This window comes from Penicillium citrinum, assembly GCF_028827155.1.
Source record: "Penicillium citrinum strain IBT 23319 chromosome Unknown utg000001l:1.0-4955037.0:1.0-4956770.0, whole genome shotgun sequence".
Lineage (NCBI taxonomy): Eukaryota > Fungi > Ascomycota > Eurotiomycetes > Eurotiales > Aspergillaceae > Penicillium > Penicillium citrinum.
This window is the reverse complement of record NW_026622686.1, coordinates 3,920,226-3,941,852: the sequence shown is the minus strand read 5'-3', so window position 1 is coordinate 3,941,852 and position 21,627 is coordinate 3,920,226. Positions and strand designations below refer to the sequence as shown.

Here is a 21,627-nt window from a genome sequence, read left to right as displayed (position 1 = left end):
ATGTCATATAAGGATGAAAATCCCCATTGGGAACAGAGACAGAAGGCGTAAGCACACTGCGCAGCAGTGAGCCAGGACGCACGTGACCTCAGGCTGTAAATCCAGACCCTATCAAAAAGGCCCATGGACAACAAGGATAAAAAAAGGAGCAAAGCGAGAAGAAAAAAGAGAAACATTGAGAACACTGCGACAAGTGCAGGAATTGCAAGTAAGACAATAAGGAAATGAAGAAAAAGAAAACAAACAACAATTTGGGGTATCCGTATGCGGGCCGTGAGATAGAAAGAATACATCGACGATAACCAACAAATTTACCGACATTCAGAAAGGCCAAAGAAACATCTTCTTGCTCTTGCCTTTGCAATTTTTTTTCTTAGCGAACTTGTTTTGCTTCATTTTTTCCCCTCACCCTGTTTCGTGTCAAGTTTGGTAGGGCCGAGCACCTGGCGGAGGCATCACACTCGCATTACTGGCATCCGTAGACTGACTAATTGTCCGGTTATGGGTAGATGTATAGCCGGAATCCGGTCTTGCAATTGCCCATCGAGAGTCAACCTCTGGTTCCGAGGTAGAGCGCATCTCATCCGAATGTGTTCGGTGTGTTCGAATATGTTGCTTCATGTTATCTTTGCGAGTGAAGGCCTTATTGCAAATCGGACAGTGAACACTCTTTTCGCCCGTGTGCTTCTTCCCATGCCGCGCTGCATGACCCGACGTGGTGAATGTAGCAGAGCACCCATGACTTGCCGCGTATGGACACGGATACTTGTTCTTTGGACCTGTGCTCCGCGAACCCGACGCTGATCCTCCCGATCCTGACTTTGCCTCTGTCCCGGACGTCGACTGGATTTCTGGCGGTGTGCGTGGCGCCGCGGGCCCTCGTGAGGGAAACCGGTACGAGTCACGCCGGGGCTCCTGTCGGGCATATGGGTGGTAGGAGGATGATGGTGCATGGCTTGACATGTAGTCATAGGCAGAGCCTTCTGATGATCCAGGCGAAACAGGTTGTGCAGCTTTAGTGACGGGGTCAAAAGGGTGCCGAGTAGTCCGTGGTGAAGCAGTTGGTGATTCTGACGATGCATGACCGGACACGTACTGGGTGTCACTGGCAGGTGGGGGCACCTGCTCTGCGAGAGTATTCAATGACGGCGAAGGCTGATAGGTCGTATGCCTGGAGTTGGACCGAACAGCAAACGATGGGTGATCATCGTTATTCAAGATTGATACAATACTCGTTTTGCAACCATCCATTTCCTCGAGGCCTCGAGACGCGCTGAAAGAGCCTGGAAATGTATACTAAAAAGGGCACCGACACGTTAGCTCATTCATATCCTCTAAAGGACCTCCTCAGCATGGGGTACCGAATCCTCGCAAAGACTCCAAGGAAAGAAGAAAAACGATCTCGAGACGGTGGCTGGGTATATTGAAGAAAACATAGGGAAGAGTGGGAGCGAAAGGAAAAAGAGGAGGGGAAGGGGGACGGCAGAGAAACACAAGAGGACAAGACTCTGCGAGTCAAACCTCCGTTCCCTAGGGGTTTTACTGTCCTTGTCCCTCCCTCTTTCTTTGCCTTCTAAATTGAAGGAATGTGAACGTACCAGAGGCTCGCTATAGATGTTTGTTCTCTCCGTTGTATAACACATCGACAACATTAGGCCTTTTGTCGCCAGCCTTTTACCGGCAAGATACAGAAGGTCAGGCTTGAAAAGGTATACCTGTACCGTATCCTTTGGGGAAAAAGCGTCAAGGTGAGATTAGCGAATAAGAGAAAGTAAAGTACTTCCGAAAGTACCTTGTTATCTTTTATTTGTTTGTTCCCACGTTCTTCTGAGATGAGGGTTGGCCGACTCAACGCAAGCAGGGTCTCTAATCCTGAGGATGAGCTTGCAGAATAGGTGAACGAGCTAACGCTTGAGAACTTGATTTCCCTTTTCCTGGGTTTCCAAGGATGGTTTCCCTTTTTTTTAAATTTGCTTTCCTCTCGCCTACCCGATTTGACGTGGGGAACACAATTCTCAACGGCAGTTGCAAACTAGCCTGGCGATATTGCAGGAGTTGGACGGGATGCAAGGCCGTCTAACCACGAGTAATTCCGCCCTGTTCTTCCCAGAGAAGGGCTTCGGATCAAACTAAGGGTGCAAAAGTTGTATCACGAAAATGGTAGCAAACAACTTCCAAAAATGCTCAGGTAAGTGATAAATCAAGTCCAGGTTTGGACTTGGTTTTTAAGAATGATGATGATTGATGTGCCGATACGAGATAAGCCAAAGGTGGGTTGGTCCAGTGGCAGAGGGAGGAGGGGATCGGTGGATAGCGAAATGAAAAAAAAGAGATTCGTAACAAATCGATAGTATGGTAAGAAATTCAACCTGATGCAGGAGGCAGAGAGAGGATGAATAGTAAATAAAGTATTTCAAAGGATGAAAGATTACAAAGCTTCAAAGTTGAGAAGAAGAAGGTTGGAAGAAGATAAAACAAAGCTCCCCTCCCCAAGAATAAAAATAAAATCAAAATTAAATTCCCAAAAAGAAAGCACGGGTTGCGTATCTCAGGAACTCATCATCACTAAATAGGACAAGGCCAAGCTTCAAGGGTCTCTCTACGAGGCTCCCCCAGCCCAGGTACGAGTTCAATACAGTATGAAGGGTAATGAGTACGAAGAATTGGAAACAATACATGTAAAGGACCCCTAATCCACTTGCAATCCACCCCTGGAACTATGGCGGTTTCTGTGCAGACCCGTTTTCCAGACTCCGTTTCTTCCGGCCCGCCCCATCGACCCTGGCGGGGACAAAAAGAGAGAGAACGAGAAAGAGGTAAAAAAAAAAAAGAGAGTCGTCAGCCGGTGAAAGATCTGCCACTTTTCATATTTTCTCAGCCTACTTTCTCGCGTATTATGATTGATAGTATAGTTATGTATACAACAGTAAGTAATATTCGTGATGAAATCCAGCCACTTCTCCCCTCCACTGGAACGGTTTTCTTACCATCCGGTCCATACGACGCCGACTCCGCCCTAAGTTGGTTGCTAACCCAACTAGGGCTTCGGTTGGCCCAAGCGATACTCCACTAGAATGTTGCAAAGCATATCGGTAGAACTACGGAGATGGTTTGATAATCGGGATAAGGCCCTTTCTCAGTGCCAATGGTTATTTTCATGGATTGGACCCTGGGAACCAAATTTTGCCATGCTTGGGATATCCGATGGCGGTCGGATTAAGATTTACCCAGAAAGAAGGGGAGAGAAGGACAAATCTTGTTAGATCCTAATTACATACATACATACATAGTATGATCAAGGTCTCGGTGGTAAGGGTATTAAACTTCAGTATTTTCATTTCAAATATTTCATTACATTGTTTCTTGATTTTATTTCATTTCATTTCATTTTATTTTTTCCCCTGGATTGCGTGTGGCTAGTAATCATTAGATCGTGAACGAGGCGGAAGTCTGGGGACATACGTAAGATGTTACGCTCCTCACTACGCCGTTTCGGGAGATCACGTCCGGCCCCGAAGGTCGGTGGGAGTGTGTGTGCAAAGACTGTTTCCCTCTCTTGTGCGTACGTGGTGGATGTCAATGCTTGCGAATCAATACTGAACTAGTTTTCAATTTCGTACTGTATGTATATAATACAAATTTCGTACTCCGTGTTCAATGGCAAGCCTTCATATGCAGCTGTATCTGTTGGCCAATCTACTTCCGACCATGTTACTGCAAGGGCCTTGATCATCGGGCAAAAAATAGGAAAATCAATGCGATAGTGAAGAGGGGGAAATAATAAAAAAGAAAAGAAAAGAAAAAATGATTAAAGGACCCACTCAAAACCGAAGCTTTCGTTTTTTATTTTTGCTTTGCTCTCCACTCCTTGCCCTAGGAACTTTAAAATACCCTTTGTCGACTAATCTTCCGATGTCAGTGATTATCTACCCAGCTCTCTCATCTTCTAGTAATTATGCACCTGTAAGGCTGTTTGATGGAGTCAATTCTCCGGAGTTATCCAATTTGAAGCGTAATCCCCCTTCTACTTCCTCCTTTACCGGGTCACCGATTCTACAAACAGCATATTTCATACCGAGTGATGGAGTGATACGAACATTGTCATTCCAACCTCCAATGGATATCCACGTACGCAGACGACCATCATCACCCCAAGGACGATTAACAAATATTGATGGTCTTCCTTCGACTACGTAAAAATTTAACTCAATTACCCAAACTGACTCGGACAGCCCTACGTCTTGATGGCTTCGTTTTAGGGCTCAGCCTGGCCCGTGCAACCTTCGTACTCGTACGCGTCCTAAAATGCCCGCCCCGCCCCTGCCATCGCGGGGACTCTCCGCTGGCCTACGTAAGATGCAGACGTGGTTATCTTCATCGCTTCGATGTTTGAAGTGGACTGAATTATTGAAATCAATCTCTGGTACGATTTGGATTGTCATCACTCGGATAGCCGGGGGAGGGGAGGGGGGGGGTTTAGAGATGAGATATCCAAGGAAGCCCTATCGTGTCCAGAATCTGGATACGCATTCTTCCTCGGCTCATCCGAGCTCCACGGTATTGTACTTGGATCAGCATCACATCACTCCCCTCATCCATGCCATGTGCCGATCAGCCAAGCCTCTGGCCCGCGATCGCGAAGATTGATACTAGCCATCACGGCATTTTGGCGTCTGAGGCCGACTAATGATATGCTCTAGATTATCAGAAGGGACGGGGCATACGTATGCAGTCTACGTATATCCGGCACCATGACAGGGCTAGTCCTCGATCCAGCGATCGCGCTGTCGCAAAGGGCTTAACTATGTGCTCTAGCCGCCGAATGACTTCTTCATTGATTCGTACGCCCCTCGGGCAAAGCGGCCTCCCTAGCCTTTAGCAGCCGACGCCACACGCCTTGGTCAGGGTCATCCATTTACATTAGCGTCCCATAGATACATTCCACCATGAATACGGAGTATACAGAACGTCCTAGTCGAATAGTATCTCGCTCCAGTGATCTCTTTAGGGAATACATTGCCCTAGCGCTGCCCACTTCATCTTTATTTTTAGTTTCTTTCGATTCACCCCCCCTTCTCACCATGCAGGGACTCGTGGCCCATCTCCATCTGCTTATTCTGACCAGACTAGGTGCGGCGTCAAGTTTGCACATTTGGAACTACACTATGCCCAAATCCCGCCTAGCGTGATGGATCCTGGATTGAAATCGTTGAGGGCATTTGGATCATTGCTCGCACACCCGCCACGCCCACGCGGCCTTATCCTCCCTAATCGTGGCTAGAAATTTCTCAAACTCGGGTGGATTCCGGGTGTTCTAAGCTAGAATGAGAGAGCTGGAGCTAGACCCCTCCTTGTTCTCTAAGATTGGTTAGATGGTTTCAGAGCCCTGTATTTTTGGGGACTTTGTATTGAAGTTCGCCAATCTGGACCCCCAAATTTCGTTCACCCTGAGTTATTCCGTATTAATGTTGTATCTACTCCGTACTCAATGTGGGAATCAGCGTGAAAACCGGCTCGTGAAAATCCTCGAGGAGAAATCCATCAAATCATCAGTATCATCCTGGAACAAACCCAAAATCATAATCGATATTAATATTCGGAAATAACTTGCCACACTGCCAAATACGTCAATGCTAAACGTCGAAGCTGTCATCACATTTTCCAAGATGGTTGTTGCTAGGCTGTGTATGTCGAAGTTTTCTCCGCAATCCGTTCATAACTCCGAGATTTACCCACTTGAAGATAACCCTACTCTATCAGGGATCGATCTTGCTGACACTCCTCCAGGCATCCATGCTTCTTTTCCCTGTTCTTTGCGCCAACTAGACGCACACAGCCACAGCCCCATCTTCATTCTTCAGTGCTGCCTATCGCAAGTGCTTCCAGAACGCTCCGCGCCGCGGGGAGACTACCGCACTATTGAAGCCAATCCTCATTAGCTTGTCTCGGCAATTGTCATTCGTCGGTTTTTAGCAACAATTCGGATCTCGACTTGCCGACTCTCCGACCGATTCCCTGAAGCGGCGCAGAATTGTGCACAGCCAAAGCGGGCGATGTATACTCCGTAGTCTACATAGTACTAAAATTTGTTCTGTATGCACTCCGTACACCTCGTAGAGTATGATTTCACTCCATGCTGCGCACTGTTCAAGCATTGTTTCCGACCTGGAGATACATGACAGATAATGCAACTGCCTAGAGCTCTCGCAATACAGTTTCCTTCCTCGCGATACCTGTCAAGTTCATTTTCGTTTTCGTTCTTGTCAATCATGCATGTCCTCTGTACTGATACTTTCATTCCTCTTCCGAGTTATCCGTACCCCGTACGCAACCACAAAGATGAGCATCCCCAGGATAGAATAAGCTCCGATCTGTGGCGCGTTATCTTGCGATCATGATCGCCAGACATACTAATTCCTGGCACCCGGTCAATGCTTTCAATGGTCCACGCTGTACTTCGTATGTATGTACTAGGGATATACTAACTATTCAGCGAGATGGGTCCATGAATCAGTATAAATAACGATGCTATTGATATGACTATCGATTAATTCACGAAATACTTCCTTGATAATAGATATCCGTTTCTGCTATTTTAATACTCTACTATGTACTGTATGTAGTTCAATTGTGTCAAGTGGACTTTCTTTTTGCTTGAGTTTATCCCATCGGACCTCCGACCACCGACTTGTACCGAGGCCACTTCACCATTCCATGCTTCGTAATCTCATTGGATGATGATGCAAAACTTCGTACCCTTGTGGGAATATTTGCAGTACTATATTTGAAGGTAATATGCTTTTCTACATAGTTCTGCGTACCCATCAACATTTCTGATGCTTTCCTTAGTTTGGACATTGATTCCCGCTGGCGTCGTGTATGGAGCGCTGGGCTAGTATGTACACACCTACTATGCATATTGTCAATCGTCTCGAATCCATTCAGCTTACCGAGACGAGCGGGCTCAACACCTTGAACTAGAAGTTTTAATATCATCAGCTCGTCATTATGCAGGGTGCAGCCACAATGAAGTCACCAAGCAGATGCTCTGCATGGGTCTAACCATACTTTTCAAGTAACTCTACGAACGCCCAGCACCGCCCCATCTAACACTCGACAGCTCATGTTAACTGCATTCACTCGGCGCTAAACCGAACAGCGACGTGTCAAATCACAATGCACTCAATTGATACCACAATCCATTTCCAGAGTGGAACTTCGGTCCAGTTCCAGCCCTGGTACGATAATTAGCTGCACAACCAAGCACGACTTTCATTAAAAGAGTACTCGAAGGGGCCACGAGGAAAATAGATAGCGAACCCACACGCTATTGCTATCAGCCCATGCGCCAAGCCCACCGTCGCTTTTCCTATTCGACCGGTGCGGTATAGGGTCCGGCCGAATTGGGCTCGGGTGGGGGAAAGTTGGTGGAGAAGGGGGAATGAATCCGCCCGGAGAGGCTGTTGTGGCAGGGTGGCGAGGCAACACTCGCATTCGTGCTCGTGAACTATAGTACTGGACAGTACTGCAGCAAGCGAAGTTGGATCGATTTTGTGGCTTAGCAAAGCTACAGTTTAAAATATGTACTATGTACATACGTGGATGCTGTAAGTATTGTGGAGTATTTCTGTAGTTATTGTTTTACCATTTACGGTGTTGTATGTAAATTGATAACATACAAACATTACGATGGAATTTCCACTTCGAAAGATTTCATGTCCTTACGAATGTCTCCACAGAAATGTACTGTACTATGTATGCACTGACAGACTAAGTAACCTACCCAGTTCTATTAAGTCCGAACTAACTTCCCAATTAGTCACATGTCTTATAAAACAGTTCAAATTATGTTCACACGCTACACAGTATATATGTACAATCTCTTCTGATAGAGATTCATGCCCTAAGTGCTATAGTAAGAATCTTGTATATGGACTCAATGATTGAAAACATTATTTTTACTTCTAATGCTGACCATGACCCCGCTCCAGTATAGCTCTAGGAAATCGAACAAAGGGCTGCGTAAGCGGCAAACGTCATGTCACTAGGTGGATGTTGGTAGACTCCACGCGATGTCGAATCTTGACTGCGGAGAGGAGCCGCTAAGATGAGGGAAATTACTCGTGAGCTTCGTAGCGTGGCCCCTGCATGGTTAGTGGAATTGAAGATATGGCGCCGTGCAAATCAGTTACGTGGAGTATTCATGTGTCCAATCTTATTTGTTTCTCTGGAGGTAAATTGTGAGGGCATAGGTTAGATTCGTCGTTTTCCTTATTGCCAAGTCTACTTCTTGTTGTATCGAATATGATTGATTCGGGGTCCTCTTGCCCGGCATTGCGGTGGGCTTCTGATTGTTAGTTTGTTGGTGAGTGATGATTATGTTGAGGTAGAATCCTACAGATAACCGGGTTCGAGGTTGAGAACTGGTGGTTCAAAAATTTGTCAAAGGTTCTTTTGTTTTCATGATTTGTGTCAGATTCATTGACTTCAGCAATGAGTTCTCAGGCTCCATTTCTGACGTTGACTATCGCAAAGTTTCTGTTGTGCGTTGGTGATACAACTGCTTCGACTTATCCGGAGATCTGGTTCGATGTTAACAGACCGGAGAGCTGGTGTGACTTCCTTAGTTATAGCCATTTCTTTCTTCGCTTTCCCAATGCTAATTCTTCTTCATACGCCCCAGAAACGACTGAGCAAGTCAATTATGTCTCATACCTTTTGAGTCCGTCCATCCGCCAGGCCATCAGATCATTCCGTGACGCTATACCCTACCTTCCAATTTTGAGCACCTTATCTATCCCTAACCGACTCTGAATGATAAGAATTTGCTTTAGGCTGATGAGAATTGATAAGACTCATGCTATGACAAACGCAACAAGAAAGATGAATCTCAAGGTATCGCAATGATAGTATCCCAAGCAGCACCTCCAAATGCCAAGATCAATAACCAACATTCACAGCTCAAGTACGGAACTAAAATTTAGCTTATCTAGCAGTCACTTCTCGGATATGTATATGTTTGAACCATGGGTACAATCCGCACCCTTCGAGGATCTCGCCCTGGGATCACCGAGAGCGGCCTTTAAGACTGCTACTACCCATCGGGCCAGAAAGCTGAAATAGTACTACTCAGTGTTGGACAGGGCATGGAATCAAGTGATCATGTGCAATGAGTCAGACCATTACCAGGTCATCTACCAAGGTCGCTAACGGACTTCCTTAAAGTCATCACTGATCCAATCTGACAGTCGGGGCCTCAATTGGCCTACCTAGGCACATGTAGCCGAAGTTTATCAATCACCTTTCAAAAAGATATCCATAGATTGGAATAGACAAACAAAGCTGGAAAGAATTCAAAGTCAGAATGTGACAAATAGCCTTCACCATTCCAGCCTACAGGTCACCGGTGGCAGAAAATCGGTCTTCTATGCAGGTATAGTAGTATTCAGACGGTACTACGAAAGTATAGCGAGTCGAATCACCGAATGAGCACCTACGCATGTCGATGGTCCTACACTGTACACTTACCAGTAGCAGCCCATTGTATAATTAATAAAGTAGGCGTTGTCACTAGGATCGTGGGTGCAGAGTAAATTCGGAGCGCGAACAGAAAACTCCATCAAAACACAGGCCCTGAACCCGAATACTACCTAAGTACGCATATAGAATGAAACCCTTTAAGTCTAGCCCTGAGGCATGGGCACACAACTTGAGTCGTGCATGTTTGTTGACCTACATATCCATCAGCGAAGGCCAGCGAAGTTCACAATTGTTTGCTTCTGTGCAACAAGAGCAATTTGAAGAGAAAAAGAAGATAGTAGCAATTAATATGAAGCCGAGACCAATGTGCACATTTTGAAGATCTAGTTCTCCAAATAAAAAGGTCTGTCCCATCTGTGTTAAGTGAAACCTCGGACTATATATCCCTTACAGCTTGAGCCAGGATTGATGGGGTACAAAGACTGAAATCGCCTCGACCCGGAAACCAAATTGGAGGTTTATTGACCAATAAGGTATGAAGATAGATGTGTAGTCGTCTGTTTTGGAGTGAGATCCATCGTGTATGACTCCAGCTTTAATCTTCCGAATGTCTTGATGAACCAGGATCATCCAGGTCCCGATGGGTGCCAGTGTGATGCCGGCCAGAATGTACCTGAGGTCATTCGTGGGGCGGGGTACTGTGAGGACTTTCTTGTTTGTCAGTGCAACATTCAATCACTCCTCTTCAATATCCACTGTGCAATTAAGCGCAGAGAACTTGAGTGGTATTTTAATTTGTGATTTGTTTTTGACTGATAATGCCTCGTCCTGCAAATCGAGATGAGGTACTCGCACGTCTGCACAAGACGGTCGCGGAAGGCTCCATTATTGTTGGGGCCGGTGCTGGTATGTTCCACGATTGGGAAATTGTGTGAATGGAATTGTATGAAGCTGAGTCTACTAGGTATCGGCCTGTCAGCCAAAGCCGTTGAAAAGGGTGGCTGCGATCTGATCCTGGTCTACAATTCCGGCCGATTCCGCATGGCTGGTCGTGGCTCGCTGGCAGGATTGATGCCATACTCTGACGCCAACCAGGTCGTTGTAGAGATGGTATAGTCCCCATCTAGGCCTGGTCATCACCATACCTTGTTGAACTAGCTAACAATAATGTCTACCTTCTTCCCTTGTCTAGGCCAGTGAAGTACTTCCGATTGTGCAAGATACGCCTGTCCTCGCTGGGGTTTGCGGTACCGATCCCTTCCGCGAGATGTCTCCCTTCTTAACTGAACTGCGGCGTCTCGGGTTCGTTGGTGTGCAGAACTTCCCAACCGTCGGTCTAATCGATGGCCAATTCCGGGCAAATCTAGAAGAAACAGGTATGGGATATGATCGTGAGGTGGAGATGATCGCGACGGCGCACCAGCAGGGTCTAGTAACCACCCCGTATGTTTTCAGTCCGGAGGATGCAGTGGCGATGACAAAGGCGGGTGCAGACATTGTAGTCGCACATGCGGGCTTGACGACATCGGGATCGATTGGTGCCCATACCGGACGTTCGCTGGAAGAGTGTGTGGGATTCGTTCAGGCGATTCGTGATGCGGCGGTAGAGATCAACCCGGAGGTGTTGGTTCTATGTCATGGCGGGCCAATTGCACGTCCAGCAGACGCTCAATTTATATTGTCGAGGACACAGGGAGTGCACGGGTTCTTTGGAGCAAGTAGCATGGAGCGATTGCCGGTGGAAGTTGCAATCCAGGAGAATGCGGAGGAATTTAAGCGGATCAAGATTAATTAGCCGAGAATTGAGAAAGAGAAGTGGGAAGAGGGGAGATGAAATGAGATGAGGTTGAGAAATGAGGATGAAGAGGAAGGAGAACACATGACCAACACTTCTCCCTCTTCACGTCTTTTGTCTCTTCATCATCATCTTTTCTATATTCCTCCAGTATATACAGCACCCTTTTACAACTCTATACTATTACAAGAACTCTGAATATCTCCAGATTAACCACTGAAATGTTCCTCCATTCCTCCTATTCGACCCACTTTCCCCGACTTTCCTCCATCGGGCAATTTATGCCCGCCTGGGAGAGCCATCGGCTAAATTGCGAGTACATAGAACCGCATTTATTTCTGCATTTCTCTCTTCGTTTTCTTTTATTCTTTCAAATTACTCACTTTCTGTCTCTTGAACTTAATATACTCCTTCCTCCCCCCTCAAAATGTCACGAATCTTAGAAGGAAAGCTGGCGATTGTCACCGGCGGATCGCGGGGTATGTGCATCTTGCTCCCCCGCAAAAAACCCCCCCATAGCTCCGCTAACCATAACCTTCCAGGAATTGGCGAAGCCATTGCCCGCAATCTGGCCTCTAAGGGGGTCTCTCTCATTCTGAATTACACTTCCGAGTCCTCACGCACACCCACCGAAAAGATTTGTGCCGAATTGGCCGCCGAGCACGGTGTCCGTTGCGAGAGCGTTCAAGCCGATCTGAGTAAACCCGAAGAAGCCACCACTGCTATTCTCGGTGCCGCCCAGCAACACTTTGGATCTTCGGGAAAATTACAAATCGATATTCTTATCAATAATGCCGGTGTCTCAGCCGACCGCGATCTGAACGATGCTAAGCGTGGCCCTATCAATGCCGACCACTTCAACTGGCACTACACCATTAATGTGCTTGCTCCTTTGCTGTTGACCCAAGCAGTCGCGCCCTTCCTCCCTACTGACCGATCCGGTCGTATCGTCAATATATCGAGTGTGTCGGCCTCCATGGGTTTCGTGGGACAGTCCATGTATGGTGGTACTAAGGCGGCTCTCGAATCCATGACTCGTACCTGGGCACGGGAACTGTCCGATCGCGCGACAGTGAACGCAGTGAACCCCGGCCCTGTCATTGGGGATATGTATTTCAAGGCTGGAGAGGAATTTTGGAACGATATCCAGGGTTATATGGATAATACTCCCATGACCAAGTTGGACGAGAAAGATCAGACGACTATGAGCCGGTTAACTGAGGAGCAAATCCGTCTCATCAAAGAAAAGATGGGTGGTCGCCGACCAGCATTTACAAGTGAAATTGCTGGTGTGGTGTGTATGCTGTGCACACCTGACGGAGTCTGGAGTACTGGTAGTGTTGTTTGTGCCAATGGTGGAATGAGATTTGGTGTTTAGATTTGATCCAATAGACTCACTACGAAGCATTAGTGCATGATAATCATTAAAAGTACCTACTTTTTTGTTCGAGTCATAGTATGTCATTAATAGCTAGCGACTGGCACTAACCATATGTAATAGACCCACGTTACACCTGAAGTTTAGAGAAAAGCGAACCCATGGCGTGTAATGTGGAAATGCCAGCCATACTATGAGGCTCGTAATTCATGACCAGACAAAGTTTTAGTCAACAATTTAGATCGCATTAGCGTCTTTGGAACGGACCAATTGATATCTTTCACGATGAGCAGAAGCTACCACCAGCTCTACTAGCTCGTCAGAGGTTTAGCTAGATGGAAACTCTCAACTTGCTGATACTAGCTAGTCATATTGTACTTGACGTACTAGTAAACTCACCCCAAATTGTCAGCATGTAAGTACTCTTATCTACAGACCCGATTGCTTTATGGTCATGGAGGAGTGCAATTCAATCAATTTGAGCTGTACGAGGTTAACATCATAACAGTGTGATCAAGTATGACCACAGCTTCGTACGAAAGGTCAAATGTGTATGACCAACAACTAGTACGCAGACTATATGCTAGCACTGTATTAAGCATGGTTCTTTTCCAAGCTGATGACTGTACACGACCTAGGATTTACTACTTACTATGTAGTAATAACTTACCACAACTTACAAAGCATCAGAGTCTCGGCTATGCTCGTCATGTACTATATCCCTATCTACTAACTAAATACTTATCCGGGTGGTTCTAACTATACTACTATTGTTTAATTTACGAAAGCTACAAAGCTAGATGTGCTTGATAGAAGTTTGAGATAAGCTCAGCGCAGGTACATTGTTGAATTTCATCATATATTCAAGGAGTGATCGCTTCAAGTAGAAACAAGCTAAATACAAGGCTATCATCAGCCATCATTATAATGTATGGTCATTCTATATGGCCCATCTTATATACCATCCTTCGTCTCAAAACTAAGCCCATTTAAGGGAGAGCAGCGGGAGCATAGGCCTGATCAGGCTTGACAACCTTGCCTCCATCAAGCTGCTTGTCGGTATAAGCGGGCCAGACAATTTGACGAGACTTGTTGTTGACAACGGAGAGAGTGGTAAAGCCGGCGTCAGGGCCGAATTGACCGCTCCAGCCGGAAGTGATGGTGTAGTCACCGCAGTTGGAGGGACCGCCGTTGCGCTCAGAGGCAGTCTGGCCCTTGACGACGTAGGTGCAGGACTTGGTGGCAGCAGTGCCGACCTGAATACCGAAGTTCCAGGTGCAGGAAGTGTCGTCCTTGTTGCAGACGCGCTTAAGGTCGCGGATAGTCCACTGGGGGCTGGCGGCCATCATGGACTTGCTGGTCTCAGCCGGGGCGGCAACGACGGCCGAGGCGGCGAGGAGGGTGGAGAGAAGGACTTGAGTGATCTGCATTGTGATGGTTTGGATAGAGAATTTGGTAGATTGGAGGATGAGGAGAAGATTGTCTTGAAGGATGAGATTGGGATTGTTGAGGATGAATATGAGAATTCGACAGGAACACAAGGGTATTTATATCTTTTCCTCAATATGAGCAACTTAACTGATGCGGAACCACCGCATCGAAATCAATCATGATGCTACCTCTTGCTTATGTTGTCATGCCTCCTCGAAATAGATTTGACTAAAAATTAGTGCATGCAACAGTACTTGGAGAATACCACCGGGAATAACACATCTTGTGCGGGTGAGTGATGTATTAGGCATGTATTAGTGAGACATCATTTGGGGGAATTACCTATGATAAGAAGTGAACAGAGTCAAGATGGCCACTGGCGAGTGGATGACTCTGCACGAAGTAAGACATCTTCGAGACCCACCCAATCAGGGCTTTTTTGCTGCGGATTGGCACCCCGCATCTTTCGCCAGGACCCTGCAGAAGCCACATGATCCTGCATAACTCTCGCTTCTCGGACCTTTTTCTTGATGGAAATTGAATCGGTCTTGTGCAGTTGTTTCTCTGGGGTTTCTCTCATCAGCCCAGCTTGCGGTTGTTTGTTGTCAGATCGTTTGTTGATACATCTGGAGTATCGTGGGCAATACGGATAACTACTCTGATGGACCGAAGCCAGCTTTTAAATGGGGTAGGGACCCATTTGATTATCATAATAGACTAAGCATACTTGACTGTGCTTCTTTGAGTCCCTTAATTTAATTTGAAGAGCCCCAGAGTGGCGTTATCGGATCGTACAAAGCTATCCGAGAAGCCCTGAAGTTATTCTGGGGCCCACAGAATGCCATCAAATCCTGTTTTCGGCCCGCCGCGTGGGGAGAGATCTATGATTAATTCGGAGTACTACATACTACATACAGTAATGTATATGCATTAAGTAGATACCAAGGACAAAGAAGAATGAGCGTACTGGTCACTGGGTTGCAGTATAAGAGTCTAGTGAATAGATGTGGTACCCTATACATAGACGGGACTTTTGGTTGACTCATGCCTATATAGAAATATCCTCGACCTTAATTGCTGCTGCGGACTTCGTATTTCTCATAAGGCATGATCAGCCAAGTGGGGACAGAAGAGGAGGGATTACCCGATTTCTCCGTAGCGCGGGTCTGATGTGGCGAGTGTCTATTTTCAATTCGGGAAGAATGCATCCACCCGAGGCAACGCATTGTGAAGCTTGAGGTGGCTGTGATGATTATTTGAAGATACTCTCAATCTTACATTCAGTGTGGCAGTTCTCACCTCAGCACAAATAACTGTCTTTCAGTTTGAAGTTGGTAAGCCGTAAAAATATCGGTGTATGTTTGTTTACAATTGAGTACAAGGACTGCATCTCGAATCGTCTCGGAATTATCTTTGAAAGGAAAACGATCGTCAATATGCCATCGGACCCATCGCAGGTTGCATACTCGGAATGTGTCTGTATCTCTAATCCTGCTGCTCGATGAACGTCAATTCAATCACCTGGGCCTCGGTTCATAGCAGCATACAGGATGACATCTCAACTGATGATTCTGCTGCCCGTCTAACAACTTGCAGACATAACGGTCATTCATTATATCACTCCTTTAAGCCCTCTTCCTTCTTTATCGCCAAGAAAAGGTATATCTGCATTATTTAACTCAAGAATTTTGGCGTGCAGCATTTGGCTTTTCTAGCCCCTTATTGGTCGATCTTAGTTGCAAATCGATTTGAGAAGACCTTGTTCAGTCGCGCGGATTATCCTCAAATATCCGTATGAGAGTTAATGGGTCGTCTCAAAACCCGCTGTCTCGCTGTGGTCTATATCCGAGTAACATCCATGAGCAAGAAATGATATGCGACAACTTCCATGAAGGCCCGAACGTCGTTTTCCTGGCTGATATTACTCATATGTTTATATTTTCCTGCACTCCCGGCGATCGCATCCACGATAGACCAGTTGACCCTCTAGAACGTCAATGATGTAGAGCAACGTCATTAAATAGGAGATCGACATATTACCATTTTGTTTCCCTGCCCAGAACATGCTGAATTCCCAATCTCCTACTTACGCCTGGATGAGATTTCAGATGCTTCTGCTACTAGTAGTAAGTAAACTTCAAGTTGATGCCCTTGTGACAATGGCCGACACATCCCAATTGGCGCATGAACGGTCTTGCAGAAGTGTACCTTGTGGTCCTAGAAACGGATCCAATTGAACATGAGTTCTCTAGTCTACTCCCAATTTACCCATGATTGGTATCACAAGGAAATAGAATAAGAATAATAAAGTATCTGGCTCGACCAGTTTGCCTTGGTTATCATGACTGGCATTGAGAATCTTGGACTGGCCAACACGCCAGCGTCCAAGGGCGGACGCAATTAAGATATGAAAATAAACTTGACATCGCTAAACCAAAATGCTACTCCATCAAAAATTCAAATATTTTGGCACCGCGGGTCATGATCGTATGAGATCCTCTGCATATTCCTCAGCCAAGTCTCCAGGTCGAAGGTACCGTCACGCAGGTCCCCTGAATTGTCGGCGAATTGGAAAACATAACCATAGTCATCCATGGGGTGTATTCCCATCATCATAGTAAATGTGACACGAGTCAGCCTGAGAATTGTTCGTTTCATAACTGGCAAGCCTCTTGTCATCCTTCTCCGACTCAACGTGATAGACAACACCATGAACGTCCTTTTGTGGGGCATCGACGAGAGCTGAGTATTGGCCCCAAAGATTGCATTCGTAGCCCATGATGGTAGTCGAGGTTGTGGTTCAGCCTCCAACTCAAGGACATCTCGGAGCATAGCGGGATCAGACAGAGTACAGTAGAATAAATATGGGCCAGTTGGCGCAGCATACGGATCAAAGCCAGGAGGTGGGTTTTCCGGTTTGTAGAAATAGTCAGGAGTAGACATCATTTTCAAGACGAAATTCGAGACTTTGAAGCTTGGTTCTTCAGGCAGAGAAGGTGGAGTAGGTGGTGGAGACGATGGAGGAGAAGAAGTAAAAGGAGTGGCAGAGCTAGTAGTTTCGTCCTCCTTGTCAGACATTCTCTTGTCGCGTAACGCCCAACAAGATATTCGAAGGTTGAAAGTGAGAGCTAAGCACGATGATGAGAGTTGAATAGAGGTGTAGGTTTTCCAACTCAATGTTAGTGTCTACAGTACATTGTTAGCCGCGTGTTTAATATGTAACCGCCGCCGAGCTTATTCGGAACCAGTGTTTGATTTGGAAGAATAATGCTCAGTGAGTGTAGATTGCAATTAGGCAGAGATCTAGCGAAGGACATTTTCAAAGGCACCTTCTCTCGGGTACTGCAAAATGCTAGCCTGCTTCTTATCGTTACTGTCAATCTCGGCAAGGTCGTGGCAAGGATATAAGAACTATAGTATAGTTCCAGGCCTTGTATATAGGAAATTCCCGAGAGAGTCTCGATGATGCATGGGCCAGAAAGCTTGTAACTCTTCTGGAAAGTAGCCTTGTTATCAGTTCAGAATATTGTGCCTAGATAACTATGCTGTGCGTATGGATGAATATTGACTTGTATGGCTATGCCATGTTTGACTTGCGCTACATGAGCCTGAATAAGATTTAAATGCAGTTTCATTGTTCTCAACCTAGGCTGCATCAGATACCATGAGTCGTGAAGTGAGTTAAATTAAATCGTTCTCGAGTTAGGCCGTATCAAGTGGAATAAGTCGTGTAGTGAATAGACTGAAATTGTTCTCGAGATAGGCGGCATCAATCAAAATGAATCGTTCAGTGAATGGAATTGGATTGAATATCCTCACCCCGATGCCCTATTCCTCATTATTACTTTCAATATCGTCAAGCTGCCTGCGTGGGCTGTTCAACACTACATTGAGCACACGCAATATTGAATCCATACTCCCATTTCAATGGAGTCTTACTTCTTGCACGCAATACCCGTTTCAATTGTCCAATTCATTCATGCTAGTGGCAAAAACCGCAAATAAACCACCAAAAAATCAAAATCGAAGAGATTTTAAAGCCTGCCAGATCTCACCGCTGGGGGCTTCGTCCTCCTGTATTTTTCAAAGCCACCGGGTCATGAAAGTGAGGTTTGAGAACTTACAATACTCTACTATGGGAACATGAGGACCCCCTACCCAGATATCTAACCAGATTGATGAGGCTCACTGTCGTAATATAGGCTCTTGGAACGCAGACATATGAGATCTGCTATCTAGATGACAGCCAATGACTTGACAGGGTGCTTACCCAAATGGATATCTAGAATTCGGAGGTACAATATTACGCGGACTCGAATAAATCTAAATAAGCAAGGCAACCTATTTGGAAATACATACCAACCTAGCTGTGGAAGGTCGATGGTTCAAGTAGTATAAAGAATGGTCCTTCTAATAACGCTCCAGACTATTCATAACTATCGATTAGGCAAATACCACCCCACAAACGCACCTCAGAGATAGCATTCTTGGCAGAAGATTACAAGCAGTGGAACTGTTAATCGGTAGAGAGTAATTTAAATGATATGGTTCTTCATCAGGGCCAATGTCTTTAAAAACTTTCTGCGGGCTGCATGGAAGGTTCCGACCAAATATTGAAAAGAATATTTAACATGTCAACGAGGGTCGGAATGGTGAAAATGTGAGTATTGAGAATAATTTCAATTTCAGTTTCCAGCCTTGATAAACCCTTCAATTAATATGTGAATCCCTGGACTCGCAATTAGCGACGGTAGACTGGTGGGGCTTCCCAAGGAACTGGGGGAGTTTATACCATGCTCTACCTACCATTCACTATGAGTTCATAGCATGCATGGATTCTGTCTGATCATCAAATACTCAGCATGATTTCATGCAGAAGATCCTCCCACCCGGAGCACCGTATTCGAAGCACATTCCATGTTCGTAAGGTCGATCTTCAAAGACTTTGGGGGCCTAAAAGTAAACGTATGGGGGCGAATAATTGTACATGGTACGGAGTACAGTTCTGAAAGCTTCGTGGAAGAATCCCGAGCTAGGAAAAGAGGAATGATAATCATGTTGGGGCCGAAGTATAATCCACAATTTTTATGGGGCCGTCAGGCTAATTGGCGGGTAGACCTAAAGGTACCACTCAAGTTTAATCCGTAGCAATCAAATAGAAATGCCAAGGTAAGTTGGTCGAGAATACCTGCAGACCACTTTATTGACTCGAGACCTTTTCGACCCACTCGGTCTAGAGTTGCGAAATGTCTTACGCCGATGCAAAAATGCCGCAACGGGGTTTCAAGTTCGCTATTGGCCAGAAGCGAATTCTGATCTGATTTACTATGTAATCGTGTGTAATTGGCCTGGTGGGACTGATCGTATGATGGCTAGTTGGATTTCCCAGCTTTAGTTTTAGCAATGACTGGAAGAAGTATAGTACTACCAAAATGATAACGAATCCTATTTGTACCAAGACTTATCGCAGACCATTCTTTGATATCCCCCCAATGGATAGGAAGCTAATAGCAGAGTACTGGTAAGCGGGGACAAGTTTCAGGTATGGCATTTATTATTTTGTATTTGTGTAACGATTCTTGCAGTTCTCGCCCCCATAAAAAGCGGATGCACTTCACGGTTCACCCGCTTGAACGATCTCCCGATCGCTTTCCAGTCTCGTCAACGGGCCAGGGTTGGTTTTCTGAGATGATCTGCGCTCGACTGGACTGGCTGTCAACCTCCCAGTCTTGTGTGACCAGGATCTGGTCTCTCAGAGAGTTAGGAAATGTCTCATGGCCCCTCTGAATTGATCTCAAATTCGTCTGCGACCGGTGGCTGTACTTATAGTTCCAGCTCGTAGGGTCATCGACACCTTCAATCTTAAGCCCATTGGTCCTCATCCACGACAGGAATGGTTTTAATTGACCCCAGCATGCTGTCACTATGCTCAAGCACTGTATAATTTCCTCCAGAATCGTCAAATCGCAAAGGCCGTAGGTCGGATCATTTGATTGTCTGCCCTTATTGATCAGTGCAAGCTGAGCAATTGCTGCTGCAGGGACTCTGTATAGTTTTTGGGAGTTAGCTTTCGAAGTTGAAACGCTCAAAAACTCCGGCAAAACCCACAATAGTCTAGGCACAAATATACCAGCGAAGATCAGACGTCTCTTAAGCGAAGTCTGGATACTCGAAATAAGAATCATTGCCTGAGCGAAGATTATGAGATCGGTGACTATGTTTGAGATGGTTACGAAGAAGATCCATGCCATCTGTAGCAGAGAAGAGTAATTAGAATCGCTCATAGGTCGCAACGGATCTGAGATAGATATACCTCATCGAAGCATTTCCCATTCCAGAAATCCCAAGTTCGTGGCATAGAGCATTGGAAAGCAGTGCCGAAGATTGTCGCAACAGCCCAGGTGCAGATAATACCTTCGACAATTCGAGCATATACTCTATCTTTTGAGGCTGGTGTCAAACTTCGGATGAAAACGGCGAGAGAAAGCTTTGAAAGGGTAAGACTAATGAGATACAGAAGTGATCCGGCATATAGATACTTTGAAGTGAATACGCTATTAGTAGACGTTCGAGGGTTATACAAAATACAGAGTATGGAAGCGTTGTCTTACTTTCATGGTTTGATCAAATTCAGGACTAGACACATCCTTAAAGTGTTTGCCATACCCGGAGGCTACAGCCATAGATATAATTATGCTCTGGACAACGCAGAAGACCTAGTTCCAAGGAAGTCAGATCGAAAAGTCAGTTAAGAATCAAGTGAAGCAAAAGGAAGGTAACCGTACCAAGGAGCCCACCATAAGCCAGTCATCCACAGTGAGTTTGCGAAATAAGTTGAATTTTGTCCCCAACCGAGCAGAAACACTCAAAATGACCACGACTAGGAGAACCCATGTCGTGACATTGACCGCCGGGTCTTTAGATTCGGTTTTGAAGCGTGTACCCATGGATGCTGTATTGATGATGGAAAGGATAAAGACTGCATGAGGCGAAATAGAGCAGTATCAGTACTTCTAGTAGGCACAAATCCGAGCCGATCGCCTTATATCAGATCTTAATTGACCAAATCTGCAGGGGCCAAGCCATTCTAGTCTCAATCTTGCAGTGTGTGCCCCCAAGAAACCCGAAAGGATCAGAACCAACCCAGCTACTCCTTGTCGTTGGTGGCCCCGTACTTGGCCAAGCCAATTTACAGTTGCCCCTCCAGGATTCCGATCTCGTTTCAAGCTGAGTAGCTTGTTATTGAAGCCCCTATGTTGGCATATCTCTACCTTATTCAAATATTACTAGTACGCCTTGTTGTCTCTAGGTAAACCAGACTTATTTGAGTAGTTTTGGAGCTAAAAGGAGGATACTCTATAATGATCTCTACGTAGCGTCGCATTTTGATTCCCGAGAAGAATATGCTTCGGTCCATCCCATGACTATGGAGCAGAAGTTGCCCCGAAGGATTTAGCCCCCTGCGCACTCTGCGCATTCTGCTGCAAGAACGGCTTCGGGCTTCATATGTAACTGGGGCTACTGGGGTTCCAACGCCACCATC

General features: G+C 45.8%; 6 protein-coding genes across 6 annotated transcripts; 2 read left to right on the top strand and 4 right to left on the bottom strand.

Annotated features, from left to right (window-relative positions):
• Positions 1 to 420: 420 nt before the first annotated feature.
• On the bottom strand, positions 421 to 1,251 carry N7469_001484 (C2H2-type zinc finger protein; the record flags this gene model as incomplete). The annotated part of the gene is made up of 1 exon (XM_056640404.1): positions 421 to 1,251. The coding sequence occupies one exon, from the start codon at positions 1,249 to 1,251 to the stop codon at positions 421 to 423; it is 831 nt and encodes a 276-aa protein (XP_056506161.1).
• Positions 1,252 to 10,298: 9,047 nt separating this feature from the next.
• Positions 10,299 to 11,275, top strand: N7469_001483 (TIM-barrel enzyme family protein; the record flags this gene model as incomplete). Its single annotated transcript, XM_056640403.1, has 3 exons — positions 10,299 to 10,386; positions 10,445 to 10,590; positions 10,673 to 11,275. 3 exons carry the CDS (start codon positions 10,299 to 10,301, stop codon positions 11,273 to 11,275), a joined length of 837 nt encoding a protein of 278 aa, XP_056506160.1.
• Positions 11,276 to 11,702: 427 nt separating this feature from the next.
• N7469_001482 (SDR family NAD(P)-dependent oxidoreductase) lies at positions 11,703 to 12,653 on the top strand (the record flags this gene model as incomplete). The annotated part of the gene is made up of 2 exons (XM_056640402.1): positions 11,703 to 11,754; positions 11,818 to 12,653. 2 exons carry the CDS (start codon positions 11,703 to 11,705, stop codon positions 12,651 to 12,653), a joined length of 888 nt encoding a protein of 295 aa, XP_056506159.1.
• Positions 12,654 to 13,642: 989 nt separating this feature from the next.
• On the bottom strand, positions 13,643 to 14,083 carry N7469_001481 (uncharacterized protein; the record flags this gene model as incomplete). Its single annotated transcript, XM_056640401.1, has 1 exon — positions 13,643 to 14,083. The coding sequence occupies one exon, from the start codon at positions 14,081 to 14,083 to the stop codon at positions 13,643 to 13,645; it is 441 nt and encodes a 146-aa protein (XP_056506158.1).
• Positions 14,084 to 16,541: 2,458 nt separating this feature from the next.
• On the bottom strand, positions 16,542 to 17,162 carry N7469_001480 (uncharacterized protein; the record flags this gene model as incomplete). The annotated part of the gene is made up of 1 exon (XM_056640400.1): positions 16,542 to 17,162. One exon carries the CDS (start codon positions 17,160 to 17,162, stop codon positions 16,542 to 16,544), a length of 621 nt encoding a protein of 206 aa, XP_056506157.1.
• Positions 17,163 to 19,705: 2,543 nt separating this feature from the next.
• Positions 19,706 to 21,031, bottom strand: N7469_001479 (uncharacterized protein; the record flags this gene model as incomplete). The annotated part of the gene is made up of 4 exons (XM_056640399.1): positions 19,706 to 20,335; positions 20,398 to 20,622; positions 20,696 to 20,800; positions 20,870 to 21,031. 4 exons carry the CDS (start codon positions 21,029 to 21,031, stop codon positions 19,706 to 19,708), a joined length of 1,122 nt encoding a protein of 373 aa, XP_056506156.1.
• Between the last annotated feature and the right edge of the window lie 596 nt (positions 21,032 to 21,627).